The 25,462-nt window shown below is 49.9% G+C and overlaps 1 protein-coding gene across 1 annotated transcript; it reads right to left on the bottom strand.

Moving 5' to 3' along the window:
* Positions 1-333: 333 nt before the first annotated feature.
* LOC139419285 (putative uncharacterized protein DDB_G0282133) lies at positions 334-23,837 on the bottom strand. Its single transcript, XM_071169236.1, has 20 exons — positions 23,734-23,837; positions 12,516-13,004; positions 12,162-12,353; positions 11,488-12,071; positions 11,353-11,435; positions 11,212-11,297; positions 10,917-11,108; positions 9,694-10,079; positions 9,409-9,638; positions 8,989-9,053; positions 6,612-8,131; positions 5,330-5,447; positions 4,020-4,723; positions 3,933-3,978; positions 2,861-3,829; positions 2,202-2,797; positions 2,115-2,160; positions 1,043-2,011; positions 665-898; positions 334-604 (listed from the first exon to the last, which is right to left on the bottom strand). Exons 1-20 carry the CDS (start codon positions 23,835-23,837, stop codon positions 334-336), a joined length of 7,884 nt encoding a protein of 2,627 aa, XP_071025337.1.
* Between the last annotated feature and the right edge of the window lie 1,625 nt (positions 23,838-25,462).

The raw sequence follows: 25,462 nt of genomic DNA, 5'->3' as shown, positions 1-25,462 counted from the left end.
GTGGTTGTTGTGGGAGCAGCTGTGGTTGTTGTTGGAGCAGCAGTGGTTGTTGTGGGAGCATCTGTGCTTGCTGTGGGAACAGCTGTGGTTGAAAGAACAGCTGTGGTTGTTGTTGGAGCAGTTGTGGTTGTTGTTGGAACAGCTGTGGTTGTGGTGAGAGAAGTTGTGGTTGTTGTGAGAGCAGCTATGGTTGCTGTGGGAGCAGCTGTGGTTTTTGAAGTAGCGACTGTGGTTGTTGTGGGAGATTCTGTGGTTGTTGTGGGAGCAGCTGTGGTTGTTGTGGGAATAGCTGAGGTTGTTGTTGGAGCAGCTGGGGTTGTTGTGAGACCAACTTTAGTAGTTGTGGGAGCAGCTGTGGTTGTTGTTGGAGAAGCTGTGTTTGTTGTGGGAGCAGCTGTAGTTGTTGTGGGAACAGCTGTTGTTGTTGTTGGAGAAGCTATGGTTGATGTGGGAGCAGTTGCGGTTGGAGTTGGAGTATCTATAGTTCCTGTATCCCCAATTGTAGTTATCGTTGGAGCTGCTGTGGTTGTTGTGGGAGCAGATGTGAGTGTTGTGGGGAAGGCTGTGGTTGTTGTGGATGTATCTGTGTTTGTTGTGGGTGCAGCTGTGGTTGTTGTTAGAAGAGTTGTGGTTGTGGTTGGAACATCTGGGGTTGTTGTCGGACTAGCCGTGGTTGTTGTGGGAACAGCTGTGGTTGTTGTTGGAGAAGCTATAGTTGATGTGGGAGCAGTTGTGGTTGTTGTTGGAGTATCTGTAGTTGCTGTAGCCCCAATTGTAGTTGTCGTTGGAGCTGCTGTGGTTGTTGTGGGAGAAGCTGTGGTTGTTGTTGGAGCAGATGTGGTTGTTGTTGGAACATCTGGGGTTGTTGTTGGGGCAGCTGTGGTTGTTGTGGGAGAAGCTGTGGTTGTTTTTGGAGCAGATGTGGTTGTTTTTGGAGTATCTGTGGTTGTTGTAGCCCCAATTCTAGTTGTCGTTGGAGCTTGTATGGTTGTTGTGGGAGAAGCTGTGGTTGTTGTTGGAGCAGATGTGGTTGTTGTCGGACTAGCCGTGGTTGTTGTGGGAACAGCTGTGGTTGTCGTTGGAGTATCTGTAGTTGCTGTAGCCCCAATTGTAGATGTCGTTGGAGCTGCTGTGGTTGTTGTGGGAGAAGCTGTGGTTGTTGTTGGAGCAGAATGGGTTGTTGTTGGAACATCTGGGGTTGTTGTTGGAGCAGCTGTGGTTGTTGTGGGAGAAGCTGTGGTTGTTTTTGGAGCAGATGTGGTTGTTGTTGGAACATCTGGGGTTGTTGTTGGAGCAGCTGTGGTTGTTGTGGGAACCGCTGTGGTTGTTGTGGGAGCAGTTGTGGTTGTTTTTGGAGTATCTGTGGTTGTTGTAGCCCCAATTGTAGTTGTCGTTGGAGCTTGTATGGTTGTTGTGGGAGAAGCTGTGGTTGTTGTTGGAGCAGATGTGGTTGTTGTTGGAACATCTGGGGTTGTTGTTGGAACAGCTGTGGTTGTTGTGGGAACCGCTGTGGTTGTTGTGGGAGCAGCTGTGGTTGTTGTGGGAGCAGCTGTGGTTGTTGTGGGAACAGCTGTGGTTGTTGTGGGAACAGTTGTGGTTTTTGAAGTAGCGACTGTGGTTGTTGTGGGAGATTCTGTGGTTGTTGTGGGAACAGCTGTGGTTGTTGTTGGAGGAGCTGTAGTTGATGTGGGAGCAGTTTTGGTTGTTGTTGGAGTATATGTGGTTGTTGTAGCCCCAATTGTAGTTGTCATTGGAGCTGCGGTGGTTGTTGTGGGAGCAGCAGTGAGTGTTGAGGGGATGGCTGTGGTTGTTGTGGATGTATCTGTGTTTGTTGTGGGAGCAGCTGTGGTTGTTGTTGGAGTATCTGTGGTTGTTGTAGCCCCAATTGTAGTTGTCGTTGGAGCTTGTATGGTTGTTGTGGGAGAAGCTGTGGTTGTTGTTGCAGCAGATGTGGTTGTTGTGGGAACCGCTGTGGTTGTTGTGGGAGCAGTTGTGGTTGTTTGTTGAGTATCTGTGGTTGTTGTAGCCCCAATTTTAGTTGTCGTTGGAGCTTGTATGGTTGTTGTGGGAGAAGCTGTGGTTTTTGTTGGAGCAGATGTGGTTGTTGTTGGAACATCTGGCGTTGTTGGTGGAGCAGCTCTGGTTGTTGTGGGAACAGCTCTGGTTGTTGTTGGAGCAGCTGTGGTTTTTGAAGTAGCGACTGTGGTTGTTGTGGGAGATTCTGTGGTTGTTGTGGGAACAGCTGTGGTTGTTGTTGGAGGAGCTGTAGTTGATGTGGGAGCAGTTTTGGATGTCGTTGGAGTATCTGTAGTTGCTGTAGCCCCAATTGTAGTTGTCGTTGGAGCTGCTGTGGTTGTTGTGGGAGAAGCTGTGGTTGTTGTTGGAGCAGATGTGGTTGTTGTTGGAACATCTGGGGTTGTTATTGGAGCAGCTGTGGTTGTTGTGGGAGAAGCTGTGGTTGTTTTTGGAGCAGATGTGGTTGTTGTTGGAACATCTGGGGTTGTTGTGGGAGGAGCTGTGGTTGTTGTTGGAAGAGTTGTGGTTGTGGTTGGAACATCTGGGGTTGTTGTCGGAGTAGCCGTGGTTGTTGTGGGAACAGCTGTGGTTGCTGTTGGAGAAGCTATGGTTGATGTGGGAGCAGTTGTGGTTGTCGTTGGAGCAGATGTGGGGATGGATGTGGTTGTTGTGCGAGCAGCTGTGGTTGTTGTTGGAGAAGGTGTGGTTGATGTGGGAGCTGTTGTGGTTGTTGTTGGAGTATCTGTGGTTTTTGTTGCCCCAATTGTAGTTGACGTTGGAGCTTGTATGGTTGTTGTGGGAGAAGCTGTGGTTGTTGTTGGAGCAGATGTGGTTGTTGTCGGACTAGCCGTGGTTGTTGTGGGAACAGCTGTGGTTGTCGTTGGAGTATCTGTAGTTGCTGTAGCCCCAATTGTAGATGTCGTTGGAGCTGCTGTGGTTGTTGTGGGAGAAGCTGTGGTTGTTGTTGGAGCAGAATGGGTTGTTGTTGGAACATCTGGGGTTGTTGTTGGAGCAGCTGTGGTTGTTGTGGGAGAAGCTGTGGTTGTTTTTGGAGCAGATGTGGTTGTTGTTGGAACATCTGGGGTTGTTGTTGGAGCAGCTGTGGTTGTTGTGGGAACCGCTGTGGTTGTTGTGGGAGCAGTTGTGGTTGTTTTTGGAGTATCTGTGGTTGTTGTAGCCCCAATTGTAGTTGTCGTTGGAGCTTGTATGGTTGTTGTGGGAGAAGCTGTGGTTGTTGTTGGAGCAGATGTGGTTGTTGTTGGAACATCTGGGGTTGTTGTTGGAACAGCTGTGGTTGTTGTGGGAACCGCTGTGGTTGTTGTGGGAGCAGCTGTGGTTGTTGTGGGAGCAGCTGTGGTTGTTGTGGGAACAGCTGTGGTTGTTGTGGGAACAGTTGTGGTTTTTGAAGTAGCGACTGTGGTTGTTGTGGGAGATTCTGTGGTTGTTGTGGGAACAGCTGTGGTTGTTGTTGGAGGAGCTGTAGTTGATGTGGGAGCAGTTTTGGTTGTTGTTGGAGTATATGTGGTTGTTGTAGCCCCAATTGTAGTTGTCATTGGAGCTGCGGTGGTTGTTGTGGGAGCAGCAGTGAGTGTTGAGGGGATGGCTGTGGTTGTTGTGGATGTATCTGTGTTTGTTGTGGGAGCAGCTGTGGTTGTTGTTGGAGTATCTGTGGTTGTTGTAGCCCCAATTGTAGTTGTCGTTGGAGCTTGTATGGTTGTTGTGGGAGAAGCTGTGGTTGTTGTTGCAGCAGATGTGGTTGTTGTGGGAACCGCTGTGGTTGTTGTGGGAGCAGTTGTGGTTGTTTGTTGAGTATCTGTGGTTGTTGTAGCCCCAATTTTAGTTGTCGTTGGAGCTTGTATGGTTGTTGTGGGAGAAGCTGTGGTTTTTGTTGGAGCAGATGTGGTTGTTGTTGGAACATCTGGCGTTGTTGGTGGAGCAGCTCTGGTTGTTGTGGGAACAGCTCTGGTTGTTGTTGGAGCAGCTGTGGTTTTTGAAGTAGCGACTGTGGTTGTTGTGGGAGATTCTGTGGTTGTTGTGGGAACAGCTGTGGTTGTTGTTGGAGGAGCTGTAGTTGATGTGGGAGCAGTTTTGGATGTCGTTGGAGTATCTGTAGTTGCTGTAGCCCCAATTGTAGTTGTCGTTGGAGCTGCTGTGGTTGTTGTGGGAGAAGCTGTGGTTGTTGTTGGAGCAGATGTGGTTGTTGTTGGAACATCTGGGGTTGTTATTGGAGCAGCTGTGGTTGTTGTGGGAGAAGCTGTGGTTGTTTTTGGAGCAGATGTGGTTGTTGTTGGAACATCTGGGGTTGTTGTGGGAGGAGCTGTGGTTGTTGTTGGAAGAGTTGTGGTTGTGGTTGGAACATCTGGGGTTGTTGTCGGAGTAGCCGTGGTTGTTGTGGGAACAGCTGTGGTTGCTGTTGGAGAAGCTATGGTTGATGTGGGAGCAGTTGTGGTTGTCGTTGGAGCAGATGTGGGGATGGATGTGGTTGTTGTGCGAGCAGCTGTGGTTGTTGTTGGAGAAGGTGTGGTTGATGTGGGAGCTGTTGTGGTTGTTGTTGGAGTATCTGTGGTTTTTGTTGCCCCAATTGTAGTTGACGTTGGAGCTTGTATGGTTGTTGTGGGAGAAGCTGTGGTTGTTGTTGCAGCAGATGTGGTTGTTGTTGGAACATCTGGAGTTGTTGTTGGAGCAGCTGTGGTTGTTGTGGGAACCGCTGTGGTTGTTGTGGGAGCAGTTGTGGTTGTTTGTTGAGTATCTGTGGTTGTTGTAGCCCCAATTTTAGTTGTCGTTGGAGCTTGTATGGTTGTTGTGGGAGAAGCTGTGGTTTTTGTTGGAGCAGATGTGGTTGTTGTTGGAACATCTGGCGTTGTTGTTGGAGCAGCTCTGGTTGTTGTGGGAACCGCTGTGGTTGTTGTGGGAGCAGCTGTGGTTGTTGTGGGAGCAGCTGTGGTTGTTGTGGGAACAGCTGTGGTTGTTGTGGGAACAGCTCTGGTTGTTGTTGGAGCAGCTGTGGTTTTTGAAGTAGCGACTGTGGTTGTTGTGGGAGATTCTGTGGTTGTTGTGGGAACAGCTGTGGTTGTTGTTGGAAAAGCTGTAGTTGATGTGGGAGAAGTTTTGGTTGTTGTTGGAGTATCTTTGGTTGTTGTAGCCCCAATTGTAGTTGTCATTGGAGCTGCTGTTGTTGTTGTGGGAGCAGCAGTGAGTGTTGAGGAGATGGCTGTAGTTGTTGTGGATGTATCTGTGTTTGTTGTGGGAGCAGCTGTGGTTGTTGTTGGAAGAGTTGTGGTTGTGGTTGGAACATCTGGGGTTGTTGTCGGACTAGCCGTGGTTGTTGTGGGAACAGCTGTGGTTGCTGTTGGAGAAGCTATGGTTGATGTTGGAGCAGTTGTGGTTGTCGTTGGAATATCTGTGTTTGTTGTAGCCCCAATTGTAGTTGTCTTTGGAGCTTGTATGGTTGTTGTGGGAAAAACTGGGATTGTTGTTGGAGCAGCTGTGGTTGTTGTGGGAACCGCTGTGGTTGTTGTGGGAGCAGCTGTGGTTGTAGTGGGATTAGCTGTGGTTGTAGTGGGAACAGCTGTGGTTGGTGTGGAAACAGCTCTTGTTGTTGTGGGAGCAGCTGTGGTTGTTCTGGAAACAGCTGTGGTTGTTGTGGGAGCAGCTGAGGTTGTTGTGAGAGCAGCTGTGGTTGTTGTGGGAGCAGCTGTGGTTGTTGTGGGAGATTCTGTGGTTGTTGTTGGAGCAGATGTGGTTGTTGTTGGAACATCTGGGGTTGTTGTTGGAGCAGCTGTTGTTGTTGTTGGAGTATCTGTGATTGTTGTAGCCCGAATTGTAGTTGTCGTTGGAGCTTGTATGGTTGTTGTGGGAGAAGCTGTGGTTGTTGTTGGAGCAGATGTGGTTGTTGTTGGAACATCTGGGGTTGTTGTTGGAGCAGCTGTGGTTGTTGTGGGAGCAGCTGTGGTTGTTGTGGGAGCAGCTGTGGTTTTTGAAGTAGCGACTGTGGTTGTTGTGGGAGATTCTGTGGTTGTTGTTGGAACAGCTGTGGTTGTTGTGGGAGCAGCTGTGGTTGTTGTGAGAGCAGCTGTGGTTGTTGTGGGAGCAGCTGTGGTTGTTGTGGGAACAGCTGAGGTTGTTGTTGGAGCAGCTGGGGTTGTTGTTGGAGCAGATGTGGTTGTTGTTGGAACATCTGGGGTTGTTGTTGGCGCAGCTGTGGTTGTTGTGGGAACCGCTGTGGTTGTTTTGGGAGCAGCTGTGGTTATTGTGGGAGCAGCTGTGGTTGTTGTGGGAACAGCTGTGGTTGTTGTGGGTGCAGCTGTGGTTGTTTTGGGAACCGCTGTGGTTGTTGTGGGAGCAGCTGTGGTTGTTGTGGGAACAGCTGTGGTTGTTGTGGGAGAAGCTGTGGTTGTTGTTGGAGCAGCTGTGGTTGTTGTGGGAGCAGCTGTGGTTGTTGTGGGAGCAGCTGTGGTTTTTGAAGTAGCGACTGTGGTTGTTGTGGGAGATTCTGTGGTTGTTGTTGGAACAGCTGTGGTTGTTGTGGGAGCAGCTGTGGTTGTTGTGAGAGCAGCTGTGGTTGTTGTGGGAGCAGCTGTGGTTGTTGTGGGAACAGCTGAGGTTGTTGTTGGAGCAGCTGGGGTTGTTGTTGGAGCAGATGTGGTTGTTGTTGGAACATCTGGGGTTGTTGTTGGCGCAGCTGTGGTTGTTGTGGGAACCGCTGTGGTTGTTTTGGGAGCAGCTGTGGTTATTGTGGGAGCAGCTGTGGTTGTTGTGGGAACAGCTGTGGTTGTTGTGGGAACAGCTCTTTTTGTTGTTGGAGCAGCTGTGGTTTTTGAAGTAGCGACTGTGGTTGTTGTGGGAGATTCTGTGGTTGTTGTGGGAACAGCTGTGGTTGTTGTGGGAGCAGCTGTGGTTGTTTTGGGAACCGCTGTGGTTGTTGTGGGAGCAGCTGTGGTTGTTGTGGGAGAAGCTTTGGTTGTTTTGGGAGATTCTGTGGTTGTTGTGGGAACAGCTGTGGTTGTTGTTGGAGGAGCTGTAGTTGATGTGGGAGCAGTTTTGGTTGTTGTTGGAGTATCTGTGGTTGTTGTAGCCCCAATTGTAGTTGTCGTTGGAGCTGCTGTGTTTGTTGTGGGAGCAGCAGTGTGTGTTGAGGGGATGGCTGTGGTTGTTGTGGATGTATCTGTGTTTGTTGTGGGAGCAACTGTGGTTGTTGTTGGAAGAGTTGTGGTTGTGTTTGGAACATCTGGGGTTGTTGTCGGAGTAGCCGTGGTTGTTGTGGGAACAGCTGTGGTTGTTTTTGGAGCAGATGTGGTTGTTGTTGGAACATCTGGGGTTGTTGTTGGCGCAGCTGTGGTTGTTGTGGGAACCGCTGTGGTTGTTTTGGGAGCAGCTGTGGTTATTGTGGGAGCAGCTGTGGTTGTTGTGGGAACAGCTGTGGTTGTTGTGGGAACAGCTCTTTTTGTTGTTGGAGCAGCTGTGGTTTTTGAAGTAGCGACTGTGGTTGTTGTGGGAGATTCTGTGGTTGTTGTGGGAACAGCTGTGGTTGTTGTGGGAGCAGCTGTGGTTGTTTTGGGAACCGCTGTGGTTGTTGTGGGAGCAGCTGTGGTTGTTGTGGGAGAAGCTTTGGTTGTTTTGGGAGATTCTGTGGTTGTTGTGGGAACAGCTGTGGTTGTTGTTGGAGGAGCTGTAGTTGATGTGGGAGCAGTTTTGGTTGTTGTTGGAGTATCTGTGGTTGTTGTAGCCCCAATTGTAGTTGTCGTTGGAGCTGCTGTGTTTGTTGTGGGAGCAGCAGTGAGTGTTGAGGGGATGGCTGTGGTTGTTGTGGATGTATCTGTGTTTGTTGTGGGAGCAACTGTGGTTGTTGTTGGAAGAGTTGTGGTTGTGTTTGGAACATCTGGGGTTGTTGTCGGAGTAGCCGTGGTTGTTGTGGGAACAGCTGTCGTTGTTTTTGAAGTATCTGTGGTTGTTGTTGCCCCAATTGTAGTTGTTGTTAGAGCTTCTATGGTTGTTTTGAGACCAGCTGTTGTTGTTTGTGTAACCGCTGTGGTTGATGTAGGAGCAGCTGTAGTTGTTGTATCCACAGCTGAAGTTGGAGTTGTGGCTGCTGGGGGTTGTGTTGGTACAATGACCTCTGTAATTATAAAATGGATTGTTAGGTTTTCTATTCTGATTGATCCAATGGTGTTCTATAGGATTCCATTATACCTAAATCTTATTAACTGTACAGTGGCTAAAAATTGTGTACAACTCTAAACAAATTCTGACATAAAACCCAGTCAACAAAGTTACAGATGTTTCATCAACAGTGCTGAGGACGTAGGGTTACCCAGTTTTGCTTCTTGTTGTTGAGCATAAGATAAGAAGGCAATGGGTTTTCTCTTCAGAATGAAACATTTTTACAACCACATTTGTTAGTTTGTTTTCTATGTCAAGTAGCAATAATAAAAGACAGATAATCAACTCCAGGCTACGTAGTTAAATGGAAATGACCTTCGTCACCTGTTTGGGACCGGATCACACCACCTACGTTGTGATTTATTTTAATAGAATTGCACAGTCTTGAATGAACCATTCCTTGCATATGCAAGTTATAATGAACTGATATGTTATAACAAATTAGTAACAGGAAATCTGTGATGAACAACTAGTGCAAATAATATGTGTGTCTTACTTGTTGCCACAATGGAGGCTGTGTTCACTGGGAGAGAGAAATTAGAGCTGTTGCTTGAAACTGCCTCTGTCATCGTGGCAGCCACATCACTGGTCGCAGGGACTACACTGGTATCGTTAAATACCAGCTTAGTGATTACCACAACTGAACCTTGACTGGAAAACAACCACAATTATTATTTTAAATTATGATTTCATCAACAGATCAGATTCATTTTGAAATGCTATGATAAATATGAACAATTAAACAAATGACTTCTAACTTAAATAGAACCCCAAACACGATGTCAGAAAAAAATGCTTAGAATTACTTCTTACCTGAAACCTATAACTTCTATGCGAATGAAACTGGATCCATATTTACTTTTGTACACAATTTCCAGCTGTAAAAAAATAATATGAATATATCATAATTTATACATGAATATGTCCTGAGACATTGCGAAGGTTTTACATTGAAATATACTTTACAACTCACCCTAACCCTAATTTAAAGGTTTGCTTATCATTTTGAAATATTTTCTTCATTACTTGCAAACTACTTCTAAATCAATATATCAATCAATCATTTAAATTCAGTCCAAGCAATCATTGAGCAGAATAGTTTTAGATTTTATTCCCTGCATTTAATAACATGATATTTTGATTACTGAATTGACTAGACTAAACCTTTTTTTGTTAGGGAATCTAAAAGTATGATATTAAAAGGGTTGAAAATGAAAGTAAAACAGTATTTACCGCTGTAGACACAGTATTTGCTAATTCTTTGAACTCTGGTGAAGAAACATTATTCAAATCTGCTGTGAAGTTTTGCTCCAATTTGAACTCCAACTTCACCTCTGGTGGTGGAGGGGCCGGTGTTGTGATAGTGGTTGAAGAACCAGTTGTAACTGTGGTAAGAGCAGCTGTTGTTGTTCTTGGAGCAACTGTGGTTGTTGTGGCAGCAGCTGTGGTGGTTTTGGGAGCAGCTGTGGTTGTTGTTGGAGCAGAAGTGGTTGTTGTGGCAGCATATGTTGTTGTTGCTTGAGCAGCTGAGGTTATTGCTGGAGCAGCTGTGGTTGTTGTGGGAGCAGAAGTGGTTGTTGTGGGAGCATATGTTGTTGTTGCTTGAGCAGCTGTGGTTGTTGCTGGAGCAGCTGTGGTTGTTGTGGGAGCAGAAATGGTTGTTGTGGCAGCAGATGTTGTTGTTGCTTGAGCAGCTGTGGTTGTTGCTGGAGCAGCTGTGGTTGTTGTGGGAGCAGTTGTGGTTGTTGTGGGAGCAGAAGTGGTTGATGTGGGAGCATATGCTGTTTCTGTGGGAGCAGCTGTGGTTGTTGTGGGAGCAGAAGTGGTTGATGTGGGAGCATATGTGGTTGTTGGCAGAGCAGCTGTAGTTGTTGTGGAAGATCTTGTGGTTGCTGTTGAAGAAGCTGTGGTTAATGTGGGAACATCTGAGGATGTCGTGTAAATAGCTGTCGTTGTTGTGGGATTAGCTGTGGTTGTTGATGGAGCAGCTGTGGTTTTTGTGGGAGCAGCTGTGGTTGTTGTTGGAGTGTCTGTGGTTGCTGTAGCCTCAGTTGTAGTTGTCTTTGGAGCTGCTGTGGTTGTTGTGGGAGCAGATGTGGCTGTTGTTGGAGAAGGTGTGGTTGATGTGGGAGAAGTTGTGGTTGTTGTGGGAGCATCTGTGGCTGTTGTAGCCCCAATTGTAGTTGTCGTTGGAACTTGTATGGTTGTTGTGGGAGAAGCTGTGGTTGTTGTTGGAGCAGATGTGGTTGTTGTTGGAACATCTGGGGTTGTTGTCGTAGCAGCTGTGGTTTTTGTGGGAACAGCTGTGGTTGTTATGGGAGCCGCTGTGTTTGTTGTGGGAATAGCTGTGGTTGTTGTTGGAGCAGTTGTGGTTGTTGTTTGAGCAGCTGTGATTGTTGTGAAAGTTGCTGTGGTTGTTGTAAGAGCAGCTGTGGTTGTTATGGGAGCAGCTGGCGTTGATGTTGGAAATGCTATGGTTGTTGTGGGTGCATCTGTGGTTGTTGTGGGAGATTCTGTGGTTTTTGACGGAGCAGCTGTTGTTGCTGTTGGAACACCTGAGGATGTTGTGTAAGTAGCTGTCGTTGTTGTGGGATTAGCTGTGGTTGTTGTTGGAGCAGCTGTGGTTGTTGTGGGAGCAGCTGTGGTTGTTGTGGGAGCAGCTATGGTTGTTGTGGGAGCAGCTGTAGTTGTTGTGGGAGCAGCTGTGGTTGTTGTTGGAGCAGCTGTGGTTGTTGTGAGACCAGCTGTGGTTGCTGTTGGAGATTTGGTGGTTTTTAAAGTGTTGACTGTGGTTGTTGTGGGAGATTCTGTGGTTGGTGGTGGAGCAGCTGTGGTTGTTGTGGGAGCAGCTGTGGTTGTTGTGGGAGCCGCTGTGTTTGTTGTGGGAGCAGCTGTGGTTGTTGTGGGAGCAGTTGTGGTTGTTGTTGGAGTATCTGTGGTTGTTGTAGCCCCAATTGTAGTTGTCGTTGGAGCTTTTATGGTCGTTGTGGGAGAAGCTATGGTTGTTGTTGGAGCAGATGTGGTTGTTGTTGGAACATCTGGGGCTGTTGTCGTAGCCGCTGTGGTTGTTGTGGGAACAGCTGTGGTTGTTTTGGGAGCAGCTGTGGTTGTTGTTGGAGAAGCTGTGGTTGTTGTGGGAGCAGCTGTTGGAGAAGCTGTGGTTGTTGTGGGAGCAGCTGTGGTTGTTGTTGGAGCAGCTGTGGTTGTTGTGGGAACAGCTATGGTTGTTGTGGGAACAGCTGTGGTTGTTGTGCGAGCAGCTGTGGATGTTGTGGGAGCAGCTGGGATTGTTGTGGGAGCAGCTGTGGTTGCTTTGGGAGCATCTGTGGTTGTTGTGGGATAAGCTGTGGTTGTTGGGGGAGCAGCTGTAGTTGTTGTGGAAGATTCTGTGGTTGCTGTTGAAGCAGCTGTGGTTGTTGTGGGAGCAGATGTGGGTGTTGTGGGGAAGGATGTGGTTGTTGTGGGAGAAGCTGTGGTTGTTGTTGGAGGTGTGGTTGATGTGGGAGTAGTTGTGGTTGTTGTTGGAGTATCTGTGGTTGTTGTAGCCCCAATTGTAGTTGTCGTTGGAGCTTTTATGGTCGTTGTGGGAGAAGCTATGGTTGTTGTTGGAGCAGACGTGGTTGTTGTTGGAACATCTGGGGCTGTTGTCGTAGCAGCTGTGGTTGTTGTGGGAACAGCTGTAGTTGTTGTGGGAGCAGCTGTGGTTCTTGTGGGAACAGCTGTGGATGTATTGGCAGCGACTGTGGTTGTTGTGGTAGATTCTGTTGTTGTTGTTGGAGCAGTTGTGGTTGTTGTTGGAGTATCTGTGGTTGCTATAGCCCCAATTGTTGTTGTCGTTGGAGCTTGTATGGTTTTTGTGGGAGAAGCTGTGGTTGTTGTTGGAGCAGATGTTGGTGCTGTTGGAACATCAGGGGTTGTTGTCGGAGCAGCTGTGGTTGTTGTGGGAACAGCTGTGGTTGTTGTGGGAACAGCTGTGGTTGTTGTGCGAGCAGCTGTGGATGTTGTGGGAGCAGCTGGGATTGTTGTGGGAGCAGCTGTGGTTGTTTTGGGAGCATCTGTGGTTGTTGTGGGAGCCGGTGTGTTTGTTGTGGGAGAAGCTGTGGTTGTTGGGGGAGCAGCTGTAGTTGTTGGAGAAGCTGTGGTTGTTGTGGAAACAGCTGTGGTTGTTGTGGGAGCAGCTGTGGTTGTTGTGGGAGGAGCTGTGGTTGTTGTGGGAGCAGCTGTGGTTGTTGTTGGAGCAGCTGTGGTTGTTGTTGGAGCAGTTGTGGTTGTTGTTGGAGTAGCTGTGGTTGTTGTGGGAACAGCCGTGGTTGTTTTGGGAACAGCTATGGTTGTTGTGCGAGCAGCTGTTGATGTTGTGGGAGCAGCTGGGATTGTTGTGGGAGCAGCTGTGGTTGTTTTGGGAGCATCTGTGGTTGTTGTGGGAGAAGCTGTGGTTGCTGTGGGAGCAGATGTGGGTGTTGTGGGGAAGGATGTGGTTGTTGTGGGAGCAGCTGTGGTTGTTGTTGGAGAAGGTGTGGTTGATGTGGGAGCAGTTGTGGTTGTTGTTGGAGTATCTGTGGTTGTTGTAGCCCCAATTGTAGTTGTCGTTGGAGCTTTTATGGTCGTTGTGGGAGCAGCTGTGGTTGTTGTTGTAACATCTGGGGCTGTTGTCGTTGCAGCTGTTGTTGTTGTGGGAACAGCTGTGGTTGTTGTGGAAGCAGCTGTGGTTGTTGTGGGAACTGCTGTGGTTGTTGTGGCAGCGACTGTGGTTATTCTGGTAGATTCTGTTGTTGTTGTTGGAGCAGCTGTGGTTGTTGTGGGAGTAGCTGTGGTTGTTGTGTGAGCAGCTGTGGTTGTTGTTGGAGCAGCTGTGGTTGTTGTTGGAGAAGCTGTGGTTGTTGTGGAAACAGATGTGGTTGTTGTGGGAGCAGCTGTGGTTGTTGTGGGAGAAGCTATGGTTGTTGTTGGAGCAGATGTGGTTGTTGTTGGAACATCTGGGGCTGTTGTCGTAGAAGCTGTGGTTGTTGTGGGAACTGCTGTGGTTGTTGTGGGAGCAGCTGTGGTTGTTGTGGGAACAGCTGTGGTTGTTGTGGCAGCGACTGTGGTTGTTGTGGTAGATTCTGTTGTTGTTGTTGGAGCAGCTGTGGTTGTTGTGGGAGTAGCTGTGGTTGTTGTATGAGCAGCTGTGGTTGTTGTTGGAGCAGCTGTGGTTGTTGTTGGAGAAGCTGTTGTTGTTGTGGAAACAGCTGTGGTTGTTGTGGGAGCAGCTGTGGTTGTTGTGGGAGAAGCTGTGGTTGTTGTGGGAGCAGCTGTGTTTGTTGTTGGAGCAGCTGTTGTTGTTGTTGGAGCAGTTGTGGTTGTTGTTGGAGTAGCTGTGGTTGTTGTGGGAACAGCTGTGGTTGTTGTGGGAACAGCTATGGTTGTTGTGCGAGCAGCTGTTGATGTTGTGGGAGCAGCTGGGATTGTTGTGGGATCAGCTGTGGTTGTTTTGGGAGCATCTGTAGTTGTTGTGGGAGACGCTGTGGTTGTTGGGGGAGCAGCTATAGTTGTTGTGGAAGATTCTGTGTTTGCTGTTGAAGCAGCTGTGGTTGCTGTGCGAGCAGATGCGGGTGTTGTGGGGAAGGATGTGGTTGTTGTGGGAGCAGCTGTGGTTGTTGTGTGAGCAGCTGTGGTTGTTGTTGGAGCAGCTGTGGTTGTTGTCGTAGCAGCTGTGGTTGTTGTGGGAACAGCTGTTGTTGTTGTGGGAGCAGCTGTGGTTGTTGTGGGAACAGCTGTGGTTGTTGTGGCAGCGACTGTGGTTGTTGTGGTAGATTCTGTTGTTGTTGTTGGAGCAGCTGTGGTTGTTGTGGGAGTAGCTGTGGTTGTTGTATGAGCAGCTGTGGTTGTTGTTGGAGCAGCTGTGGTTGTTGTTGGAGAAGCTGTTGTTGTTGTGGAAACAGCTGTGGTTGTTGTGGGAGCAGCTGTGGTTGTTGTGGGAGAAGCTGTGGTTGTTGTGGGAGCAGCTGCGTTTGTTGTTGGAGCAGCTGTGGTTGTTGTTGGAGCAGTTGTGGTTGTTGTTGGAGTAGCTGTGGTTGTTGTGGAAACAGCTGCTGTTGTTGTGGGAACAGCTATGGTTGTTCTGCGAGCAGCTGTTGATGTTGTGGGAGCAGCTGGGATTGTTGTGGGAGCAGCTGTGGTTGTTTTGGCAGCATTTGTGGTTGTTGTGGGAGAAGCTGTGGTTGTTGGGGGAGCAGCTGTAGTTGTTGTGGAAGATTCTGTGGTTGCTGTTGAAGCAGCTGTGGTTGCTGTGGGATCAGATGTGGGTGTTGTGGGGAAGGATGTGGTTGTCGTGGGAGCAGCTGTGGTTGTTTTTGGAGAAGATGTTGATGTAGGAGAAGTTGTGGTTGTTGTTGGAGTATCTGTTGTTGTTGTAGCCCCAGTTGTAGTTGTCATTGGAGCTTGTATGGTTGTTGTGGGAGAAGCTGTGGTTGTTGTTGGAGAAGATGTGGTTGTTGTTGGAACATCTGGGGCTGTTGTCGTAGCAGCAGTGGTTGTTGTGGGAACAGCTGTGGTTGTTGTGGGAGTAGCTGTGGTTGTTGTGTGAGCAGCTGTGGTTGTCGTGTGAGCAGCTGTGGTTGTTGTCGTAGCAGCTGTGGTTGTTGTGGGAACAGCTGTGGTTGTTGTGGGAGCAGCTGTGGTTGTTGTGGGAACAGCTGTGGTTGTTGTGGCAGCGACTGTGGTTGTTGTGGTAGATTCTGTTGTTGTTGTTGGAGCAGCTGTGGTTGTTGTGGGAGTATCTGTGGTTGTTGTATGAGCAGCTGTGGTTGTTGTGGAATCAGCTGTGGTTGTTGTGCGATCAGCTGTGGTTGTTGTAGCCTCAATTGTAGTTGTCGTTGGAGCTTGTATGGTTGTTGTGGGAGCAGATGTGGTTGTTGTGGGAGCAGCTGTGGTTGTTGTGAGAGCAGCTGTGGTTGTTGTGGGATCAGCTGTGGTTGTTGTGGGAGCAGTTGTGGTTGTTGTGGGAGCAGCTGTGGTTGTTGTGAGAGCAGCTGTGCTTGTTGTGGGATCAGCTGTGGTTGTTCTGGGAGCAGCTGTGGTTGTTGTGGGAGCAGCTGTTGTTGTTGTTGGAGCAGCTGTGTTTGTTGTTGGAGCAGCTGTGGTTGTTGTATGAGCAGCTGTGGTTGTTGTGGGATCAGCTGTGGTTGTTGTGCGATCAGCTGTGGTTGTTGTAGCCTCAATTGTAGTTGTCGTTGGAGCTTGTATGGTTGTTGTGGGAGCAGATGTGGTTGTTGTGGGAGCAGCTGTGGTTGTTGTGAGAGCAGCTGTGGTTGTTGTGGGATCAGCTGTGGTTGTTGTGGGAGCAGTTGTGGTTGTTGTGGGAGCAGCTGTGGTTGTTGTGAGAGCAGCTGTGCTTGTTGTGGGATCAGCTGTGGTTGTTCTGGGAGCAGCTGTGGTTGTTGTGGGAGCAGCTGTTGTTGTTGTTGGAGCAGCTGTGTTTGTTGTTGGAGCAGCTGTGGTTGTTGTTGGAGCAGCTGTGGTTGTTGTGGGAACAGCTGTGGTTGTTGTGGGAACAGCTGTGGTTGTTGTGGGAGCAGCTGTGGTTGTTGTGGGAGAAGCTGTGGTTGTTGTGGGAGGTGCTGTGGTTGTTGTTGGAGCAGCTGTGGTTGTTGTTGGAGAAGATGTGGTTGTTGTTGGAACATCTGGGGCTGTTGTCGTAGCAGCAGTGGTTGTTGTGGGAACAGCTGTGGTTGTTGTGGGAGTAGCTGTGGTTGTTGTGTGAGCAGCTGTGGTTGTCGTGTGAGCAGCTGTGGTTGTTGTCATAGCAGCTGTGGTTGTTGTGGGAACAGCTGTGGTTGTTGTGGGAGCAGCTGTGGTTGTTGTGGGAACAGCTGTGGTTGTTGTGGCAGCGACTGTGGTTGTTGTGGTAGATTCTGTTGTTGTTGTTGGAGCAGCTGTGGTTGTTGTGGGAGTATCTGTGGTTGTTGTATGAGCAGCTGTGGTTGTTGTGGAATCAGCTGTGGTTGTTGTGCGATCAGCTGTGGTTGTTGTGGGATCAGCTGTGGTTGTTGTGGGAGCAGTTGTGGTTGTTGTGGGAGCAGCTGTGGTTGTTGTGAGAGCAGCTGTGGTTGTTGTGGGATCAGCTGTGGTTGTTGTGGGAGCAGTTGTGGTTGTTGTGGGAGCAGCTGTGGTTGTTGTGAGAGCAGCTGTGCTTGTTGTGGGATCAGCTGTGGTTGTTCTGGGAGCAGCTGTGGTTGTTGTGGGAGCAGCTGTTGTTGTTGTTGGAGCAGCTGTGTTTGTTGTTGGAGCAGCTGTGGTTGTTGTATGAGCAGCTGTGGTTGTTGTGGGATCAGCTGTGGTTGTTGTGCGATCAGCTGTGGTTGTTGTAGCCTCAATTGTAGTTGTCGTTGGAGCTTGTATGGTTGTTGTGGGAGCAGATGTGGTTGTTGTGGGAGCAGCTGTGGTTGTTGTGAGAGCAGCTGTGGTTGTTGTGGGATCAGCTGTGGTTGTTGTGGGAGCAGTTGTGGTTGTTGTGGGAGCAGCTGTGGTTGTTGTGAGAGCAGCTGTGCTTGTTGTGGGATCAGCTGTGGTTGTTCTGGGAGCAGCTGTGGTTGTTGTGGGAGCAGCTGTTGTTGTTGTTGGAGCAGCTGTGTTTGTTGATGGAGCAGCTGTGGTTGTTGTTGGAGCAGCTGTGGTTGTTGTGGGAACAGCTGTGGTTGTTGTGGGAACAGCTGTGGTTGTTGTGGGAGCAGCTGTGGTTGTTGTGGGAGAAGCTGTGGTTGTTGTGGGAGGTGCTGTGGTTGTTGTTGGAGCAGCTGTGGTTGTTGTTGGAGAAGCTGTGGTTGTTGTGAGAACAGCTGTGGTTGTTGTGCGATCAGCTGTTGATGCAGCTGGGATTGTTGTGGGAGAAGATGTGGTTGTTTTGGGAGCATCTATGGTTGTTTCGGGAGCCGGTGTGGTTGTTGTGGGAGAAGCTGTGGTTGTTTTGGGAGCATCTATGGTTGTTTCGGGAGCCGGTGTGGTTGTTGTGGGAGAAGCTGTGGTTGTTGGGGGAGCAGCTGTAGTTGTTGTGGAAGATTCTGTGGTTGCTGTTGAAGCAGCTGTGGTTGCTGTGGGAGCAGATGTGGGTGTTGTGGTTGTTGTGGGGGCAGCTGTGGTTGATGTTGGAGAAGGTGTGGTTGATGTGGGAGCAGTTGTGGTTGTTGTTGGATTATCTGTGGTTGTTGTAGCCTCAATTGTAGTTGTCGTTGGAGCTTGTATGGTTGTTGTGGGAGCAGATGTGGTTGTTGTGGGAGCAGCTGTGGTTGTTGTGAGAGCAGCTGTGGTTGTTGTGGGAGCAGCTGTGGTTGTTGTCGGAGCAGCTGTGGTTGTTGTGGGAGCAGCTGTGGTTGTTGTGAGAGCAGCTGTGGTTGTTGTGGGATCAGCTGTGGTTGTTGTGGGAGCAGCTGTGGTTGTGGTGGGAGCAGCTGTGGTTGTTGTGGGAGCAGCTGTGCTTGTTGTGGGATCAGCTGTGGTTGTTCTGGGAGCAGCTGTGGTTGTTGTGGGAGCAGCTGTTGTTGTTGTTGGAGCAGCTGTGTTTGTTGTTGGAGCAGCTGTGGTTGTTGTATGAGCAGCTGTGGTTGTTGTGGGATCAGCTGTGGTTGTTGTGCGATCAGCTGTGGTTGTTGTAGCCTCAATTGTAGTTGTCGTTGGAGCTTGTATGGTTGTTGTGGGAGCAGATGTGGTTGTTGTGGGAGCAGCTGTGGTTGTTGTGAGAGCAGCTGTGGTTGTTGTGGGATCAGCTGTGGTTGTTGTGGGAGCAGTTGTGGTTGTTGTGGGAGCAGCTGTGGTTGTTGTGAGAGCAGCTGTGCTTGTTGTGGGATCAGCTGTGGTTGTTCTGGGAGCAGCTGTGGTTGTTGTGGGAGCAGCTGTTGTTGTTGTTGGAGCAGCTGTGTTTGTTGTTGGAGCAGCTGTGGTTGTTGTTGGAGCAGCTGTGGTTGTTGTGGGAACAGCTGTGGTTGTTGTGGGAACAGCTGTGGTTGTTGTGGGAGCAGCTGTGGTTGTTGTGGGAGAAGCTGTGGTTGTTGTGGGAGGTGCTGTGGTTGTTGTTGGAGCAGCTGTGGTTGTTGTTGGAGAAGATGTGGTTGTTGTTGGAACATCTGGGGCTGTTGTCGTAGCAGCAGTGGTTGTTGTGGGAACAGCTGTGGTTGTTGTGGGAGTAGCTGTGGTTGTTGTGTGAGCAGCTGTGGTTGTCGTGTGAGCAGCTGTGGTTGTTGTCGTAGCAGCTGTGGTTGTTGTGGGAACAGCTGTGGTTGTTGTGGGAGCAGCTGTGGTTGTTGTGGGAACAGCTGTGGTTGTTGTGGCAGCGACTGTGGTTGTTGTGGTAGATTCTGTTGTTGTTGTTGGAGCAGCTGTGGTTGTTGTGGGAGTATCTGTGGTTGTTGTATGAGCAGCTGTGGTTGTTGTGGAATCAGCTGTGGTTGTTGTGCGATCAGCTGTGGTTGTTGTAGCCTCAATTGTAGTTGTCGTTGGAGCTTGTATGGTTGTTGTGGGAGCAGATGTGGTTGTTGTGGGAGCAGCTGTGGTTGTTGTGAGAGCAGCTGTGGTTGTTGTGGGATCAGCTGTGGTTGTTGTGGGAGCAGTTGTGGTTGTTGTGGGAGCAGCTGTGGTTGTTGTGAGAGCAGCTGTGCTTGTTGTGGGATCAGCTGTGGTTGTTCTGGGAGCAGCTGTGGTTGTTGTGGGAGCAGCTGTTGTTGTTGTTGGAGCAGCTGTGTTTGTTGTTGGAGCAGCTGTGGTTGTTGTATGAGCAGCTGTGGTTGTTGTGGGATCAGCTGTGGTTGTTGTGCGATCAGCTGTGGTTGTTGTAGCCTCAATTGTAGTTGTCGTTGGAGCTTGTATGGTTGTTGTGGGAGCAGATGTGGTTGTTGTGGGAGCAGCTGTGGTTGTTGTGAGAGCAGCTGTGGTTGTTGTGGGATCAGCTGTGGTTGTTGTGGGAGCAGTTGTGGTTTTTGTGGGAGCAGCTGTGGTTGTTGTGAGAGCAGCTGTGCTTGTTGTGGGATCAGCTGTGGTTGTTCTGGGAGCAGCTGTGGTTGTTGTGGGAGCAGCTGTTGTTGTTGTTGGAGCAGCTGTGTTTGTTGATGGAGCAGCTGTGGTTGTTGTTGGAGCAGCTGTGGTTGTTGTGGGAACAGCTGTGGTTGTTGTGGGAACAGCTGTGGTTGTTGTGGGAGCAGCTGTGGTTGTTGTGGGAGAAGCTGTGGTTGTTGTGGGAGGTGCTGTGGTTGTTGTTGGAGCAGCTGTGGTTGTTGTTGGAGAAGCTGTGGTTGTTGTGAGAACAGCTGTGGTTGTTGTGCGATCAGCTGTTGATGCAGCTGGGATTGTTGTGGGAGAAGATGTGGTTGTTTTGGGAGCATCTATGGTTGTTTCGGGAGCCGGTGTGGTTGTTGTGGGAGAAGCTGTGGTTGTTTTGGGAGCATCTATGGTTGTTTCGGGAGCCGGTGTGGTTGTTGTGGGAGAAGCTGTGGTTGTTGGGGGAGCAGCTGTAGTTGTTGTGGAAGATTCTGTGGTTGCTGTTGAAGCAGCTGTGGTTGCTGTGGGAGCAGATGTGGGTGTTGTGGTTGTTGTGGGGGCAGCTGTGGTTGATGTTGGAGAAGGTGTGGTTGATGTGGGAGCAGTTGTGGTTGTTGTTGGATTATCTGTGGTTGTTGTAGCCTCAATTGTAGTTGTCGTTGGAGCTTGTATGGTTGTTGTGGGAGCAGATGTGGTTGTTGTGGGAGCAGCTGTGGTTGTTGTGAGAGCAGCTGTGGTTGTTGTGGGAGCAGCTGTGGTTGTTGTCGGAGCAGCTGTGGTTGTTGTGGGAGCAGCTGTGGTTGTTGTGAGAGCAGCTGTGGTTGTTGTGGGATCAGCTGTGGTTGTTGTGCGATCAGCTGTGGTTGTTGTAGCCTCAATTGTAGTTGTCGTTGGAGCTTGTATGGTTGTTGTGGGAGCAGATGTGGTTGTTGTGGGAGCAGCTGTGGTTGTTGTGAGAGCAGCTGTGGTTGTTGTGGGATCAGCTGTGGTTGTTGTGGGAGCAGTTGTGGTTGTTGTGGGAGCAGCTGTGGTTGTTGTGAGAGCAGCTGTGCTTGTTGTGGGATCAGCTGTGGTTGTTCTGGGAGCAGCTGTGGTTGTTGTGGGAGCAGCTGTTGTTGTTGTTGGAGCAGCTGTGTTTGTTGATGGAGCAGCTGTGGTTGTTGTTGGAGCAGCTGTGGTTGTTGTGGGAACAGCTGTGGTTGTTGTGGGAACAGCTGTGGTTGTTGTGGGAGCAGCTGTGGTTGTTGTGGGAGAAGCTGTGGTTGTTGTGGGAGGTGCTGTGGTTGTTGTTGGAGCAGCTGTGGTTGTTGTTGGAGAAGCTGTGGTTGTTGTGAGAACAGCTGTGGTTGTTGTGCGATCAGCTGTTGATGCAGCTGGGATTGTTGTGGGAGAAGATGTGGTTGTTTTGGGAGCATCTATGGTTGTTTCGGGAGCCGGTGTGGTTGTTGTGGGAGAAGCTGTGGTTGTTTTGGGAGCATCTATGGTTGTTTCGGGAGCCGGTGTGGTTGTTGTGGGAGAAGCTGTGGTTGTTGGGGGAGCAGCTGTAGTTGTTGTGGAAGATTCTGTGGTTGCTGTTGAAGCAGCTGTGGTTGCTGTGGGAGCAGATGTGGGTGTTGTGGTTGTTGTGGGGGCAGCTGTGGTTGATGTTGGAGAAGGTGTGGTTGATGTGGGAGCAGTTGTGGTTGTTGTTGGATTATCTGTGGTTGTTGTAGCCTCAATTGTAGTTGTCGTTGGAGCTTGTATGGTTGTTGTGGGAGCAGATGTGGTTGTTGTGGGAGCAGCTGTGGTTGTTGTGAGAGCAGCTGTGGTTGTTGTGGGAGCAGCTGTGGTTGTTGTCGGAGCAGCTGTGGTTGTTGTGGGAGCAGCTGTGGTTGTTGTGAGAGCAGCTGTGGTTGTTGTGGGATCAGCTGTGGTTGTTGTGGGAGCAGCTGTGGTTGTGGTGGGAGCAGCTGTGGTTGTTGTGGGAGCAGCTGTGCTTGTTGTGGGATCAGCTGTGGTTGTTCTGGGAGCAGCTGTGGTTGTTGTGGGAGCAGCTGTTGTTGTTGTTGGAGCAGCTGTGTTTGTTGTTGGAGCAGCTGTGGTTGTTGTATGAGCAGCTGTGGTTGTTGTGGGATCAGCTGTGGTTGTTGTGCGATCAGCTGTGGTTGTTGTAGCCTCAATTGTAGTTGTCGTTGGAGCTTGTATGGTTGTTGTGGGAGCAGATGTGGTTGTTGTGGGAGCAGCTGTGGTTGTTGTGAGAGCAGCTGTGGTTGTTGTGGGATCAGCTGTGGTTGTTGTGGGAGCAGTTGTGGTTGTTGTGGGAGCAGCTGTGGTTGTTGTGAGAGCAGCTGTGCTTGTTGTGGGATCAGCTGTGGTTGTTCTGGGAGCAGCTGTGGTTGTTGTGGGAGCAGCTGTTGTTGTTGTTGGAGCAGCTGTGTTTGTTGTTGGAGCAGCTGTGGTTGTTGTTGGAGCAGCTGTGGTTGTTGTGGGAACAGCTGTGGTTGTTGTGGGAACAGCTGTGGTTGTTGTGGGAGCAGCTGTGGTTGTTGTGGGAGAAGCTGTGGTTGTTGTGGGAGGTGCTGTGGTTGTTGTTGGAGCAGCTGTGGTTGTTGTTGGAGAAGATGTGGTTGTTGTTGGAACATCTGGGGCTGTTGTCGTAGCAGCAGTGGTTGTTGTGGGAACAGCTGTGGTTGTTGTGGGAGTAGCTGTGGTTGTTGTGTGAGCAGCTGTGGTTGTCGTGTGAGCAGCTGTGGTTGTTGTCGTAGCAGCTGTGGTTGTTGTGGGAACAGCTGTGGTTGTTGTGGGAGCAGCTGTGGTTGTTGTGGGAACAGCTGTGGTTGTTGTGGCAGCGACTGTGGTTGTTGTGGTAGATTCTGTTGTTGTTGTTGGAGCAGCTGTGGTTGTTGTGGGAGTATCTGTGGTTGTTGTATGAGCAGCTGTGGTTGTTGTGGAATCAGCTGTGGTTGTTGTGCGATCAGCTGTGGTTGTTGTAGCCTCAATTGTAGTTGTCGTTGGAGCTTGTATGGTTGTTGTGGGAGCAGATGTGGTTGTTGTGGGAGCAGCTGTGGTTGTTGTGAGAGCAGCTGTGGTTGTTGTGGGATCAGCTGTGGTTGTTGTGGGAGCAGTTGTGGTTGTTGTGGGAGCAGCTGTGGTTGTTGTGAGAGCAGCTGTGCTTGTTGTGGGATCAGCTGTGGTTGTTCTGGGAGCAGCTGTGGTTGTTGTGGGAGCAGCTGTTGTTGTTGTTGGAGCAGCTGTGTTTGTTGTTGGAGCAGCTGTGGTTGTTGTATGAGCAGCTGTGGTTGTTGTGGGATCAGCTGTGGTTGTTGTGCGATCAGCTGTGGTTGTTGTAGCCTCAATTGTAGTTGTCGTTGGAGCTTGTATGGTTGTTGTGGGAGCAGATGTGGTTGTTGTGGGAGCAGCTGTGGTTGTTGTGAGAGCAGCTGTGGTTGTTGTGGGATCAGCTGTGGTTGTTGTGGGAGCAGTTGTGGTTGTTGTGGGAGCAGCTGTGGTTGTTGTGAGAGCAGCTGTGCTTGTTGTGGGATCAGCTGTGGTTGTTCTGGGAGCAGCTGTGGTTGTTGTGGGAGCAGCTGTTGTTGTTGTTGGAGCAGCTGTGTTTGTTGATGGAGCAGCTGTGGTTGTTGTTGGAGCAGCTGTGGTTGTTGTGGGAACAGCTGTGGTTGTTGTGGGAACAGCTGTGGTTGTTGTGGGAGCAGCTGTGGTTGTTGTGGGAGAAGCTGTGGTTGTTGTGGGAGGTGCTGTGGTTGTTGTTGGAGCAGCTGTGGTTGTTGTTGGAGAAGCTGTGGTTGTTGTGAGAACAGCTGTGGTTGTTGTGCGATCAGCTGTTGATGCAGCTGGGATTGTTGTGGGAGAAGATGTGGTTGTTTTGGGAGCATCTATGGTTGTTTCGGGAGCCGGTGTGGTTGTTGTGGGAGAAGCTGTGGTTGTTTTGGGAGCATCTATGGTTGTTTCGGGAGCCGGTGTGGTTGTTGTGGGAGAAGCTGTGGTTGTTGGGGGAGCAGCTGTAGTTGTTGTGGAAGATTCTGTGGTTGCTGTTGAAGCAGCTGTGGTTGCTGTGGGAGCAGATGTGGGTGTTGTGGTTGTTGTGGGGGCAGCTGTGGTTGATGTTGGAGAAGGTGTGGTTGATGTGGGAGCAGTTGTGGTTGTTGTTGGATTATCTGTGGTTGTTGTAGCCTCAATTGTAGTTGTCGTTGGAGCTTGTATGGTTGTTGTGGGAGCAGATGTGGTTGTTGTGGGAGCAGCTGTGGTTGTTGTGAGAGCAGCTGTGGTTGTTGTGGGAGCAGCTGTGGTTGTTGTCGGAGCAGCTGTGGTTGTTGTGGGAGCAGCTGTGGTTGTTGTGAGAGCAGCTGTGGTTGTTGTGGGATCAGCTGTGGTTGTTGTGGGAGCAGCTGTGGTTGTGGTGGGAGCAGCTGTGGTTGTTGTGGGAGCAGCTGTGGTTGTTGTTGGAGCAGTTGTGGTTGTTGTGGTAGATTCTGTGGTTGTTGTTGTAGCAGCTGTGGTTGTTGTGGGAGTAGCTGTGGTTGTTGTGGGAGCCGCTGTGTTTGTTGTGGGAGCAACTGTGGTTGTTGGGAGAGCAGCTGTTGTTGATATGGGATCAGATGTGATTGTTGTGGGAGCAGCTGCGGTTGTTGTGGGAGCAGCTGTGGTTGTTGTTGGAGCATCTGTGGTTGTTTCGGGAGCCGGTGTGTTTGTTGTGGGAGAAGCTGTGGTTGTTGTGGGAGCAGCTGTGGTGGTTGTGGGAGCAGCTGTGGTTGTTGTGGGAGCAGCTGTGGTTGTTGTGGGAGCAGCTGTGGTTGTTGTGGGAGAAGCTGTGGTTGTTGTGGGAGGTGCTGTGGTTGTTGTTGGAGCAGCTGTGGTTGTTGTTGGAGAAGCTGTGGTTGTTGTTGGAGCAGTTGTGATTGTTGTGGTAGATTCTGTGGTTGTTGTTGTAGCAGCTGTGGTTGTTGTGGGATTAGCTGTGGTTGTTGTGGGAGCCGCTGTGTTTGTTGTGGGAGCAACTGTGGTTGTTGGGAGAGCAGCTGTTGTTGATATGGGATCAGATGTGATTGTTGTGGGAGCAGCTGCGGTTGTTGTGGGAGCAGCTGTGGTTGTTGTTGGAGCATCTGTCGTTGTTTCGGGAGCCGGTGTGTTTGTTGTGGGAGAAGCTGTGGTTGTTGTGGGAGCAGCTGTGGTTGTTCTGGGAGCAGCTGTGGTTGTTGTTGGAGCAGCTGTGGTTTTTGTGGGAGCAGCTGTGGTTGTTGTGGGAGAAGCTGTGGTTGTTGTGGGAGGTGCTGTGGTTGTTGTTGGAGCAGCTGTGGTTGTTGTTGGAGAAGCTGTGGTTGTTGTGAGAACAGCTGTGGTTGTTGTGCGATCAGCTGTTGATGTTGTGGGAGCAGCTGGGATTGTTGTGGGAGCAGCTGTGTTTGTTTTGGGAGCATCTATGGTTGTTTCGGGAGCCGGTGTTGTTGTTGTGGGAGAAGCTGTGGTTGTTGGTTGAGCAGCTGTAGTTGTTGTGGAAGATTCTGTGGTTGCTGTTGAAGCAGCTGTGGTTGCTGTGGGAGCTGATGTGGGTGTTGTGGTTGTTGTGGGAGCAGCTGTGGTTGATGTTGGAGAAGGTGTGGTTGATGTGGGATCAGTTGTGGTTGTTGTTGGATTATCTGTGGTTGTTGTAGCCTCAATTGTAGTTGTCGTTGGAGATTGTATGGTTGTTGTTGGAGCACATGTGGTTGTTGTGGGAGCAGCTGTGGTTGTTGTGAGAGCAGCTGTGGTTGTTGTGGGAGCAGCTGTGGGTGTTGTGGGAGCAGCTGTGGTTGTTGTGGGAGCAGCTGTGGTTGTTGTGAGAGCAGCTGTGGTTGTTGTGAGAGCAGCTGTGGTTGTTGTGGGATCAGCTGTGGTTGTGGTGGGAGCAGCTGTGGTTGTGGTGGGAGCAGCTGTGGTTGTTGTGGGAGCAGCTGTGGTTGTTGTTGGAGCAGTTGTGGTTGTTGTGGTAGATTCTGTGGTTGTTGTTGTAGCAGCTGTGGTTGTTGTGGGAGTAGCTGTGGTTGTTGTGGGAGCCGCTGTGTTTGTTGTGGGAGCAACTGTGGTTGTTGGGAGAGCAGCTGTTGTTGATATGGGATCAGATGTGATTGTTGTGGGAGCAGCTGCGGTTGTTGTGGGAGCAGCTGTGGTTGTTGTTGGAGCATCTGTGGTTGTTTCGGGAGCCGGTGTGTTTGTTGTGGGAGAAGCTGTGGTTGTTGTGGGAGCAGCTGTGGTTGTTGTGGGAGCAGCTGTGGTTGTTGTTGGAGCAGTTGTGGTTGTTTTTGGAGAA

The sequence above is a fragment of the Oncorhynchus clarkii genome, chromosome 10, assembly GCF_045791955.1.
Source record: "Oncorhynchus clarkii lewisi isolate Uvic-CL-2024 chromosome 10, UVic_Ocla_1.0, whole genome shotgun sequence".
NCBI lineage: Eukaryota > Metazoa > Chordata > Actinopteri > Salmoniformes > Salmonidae > Oncorhynchus > Oncorhynchus clarkii.
The sequence above is the reverse complement of the archived record's forward strand: the minus strand, read 5'-3'. Positions and strand labels throughout refer to the sequence as shown.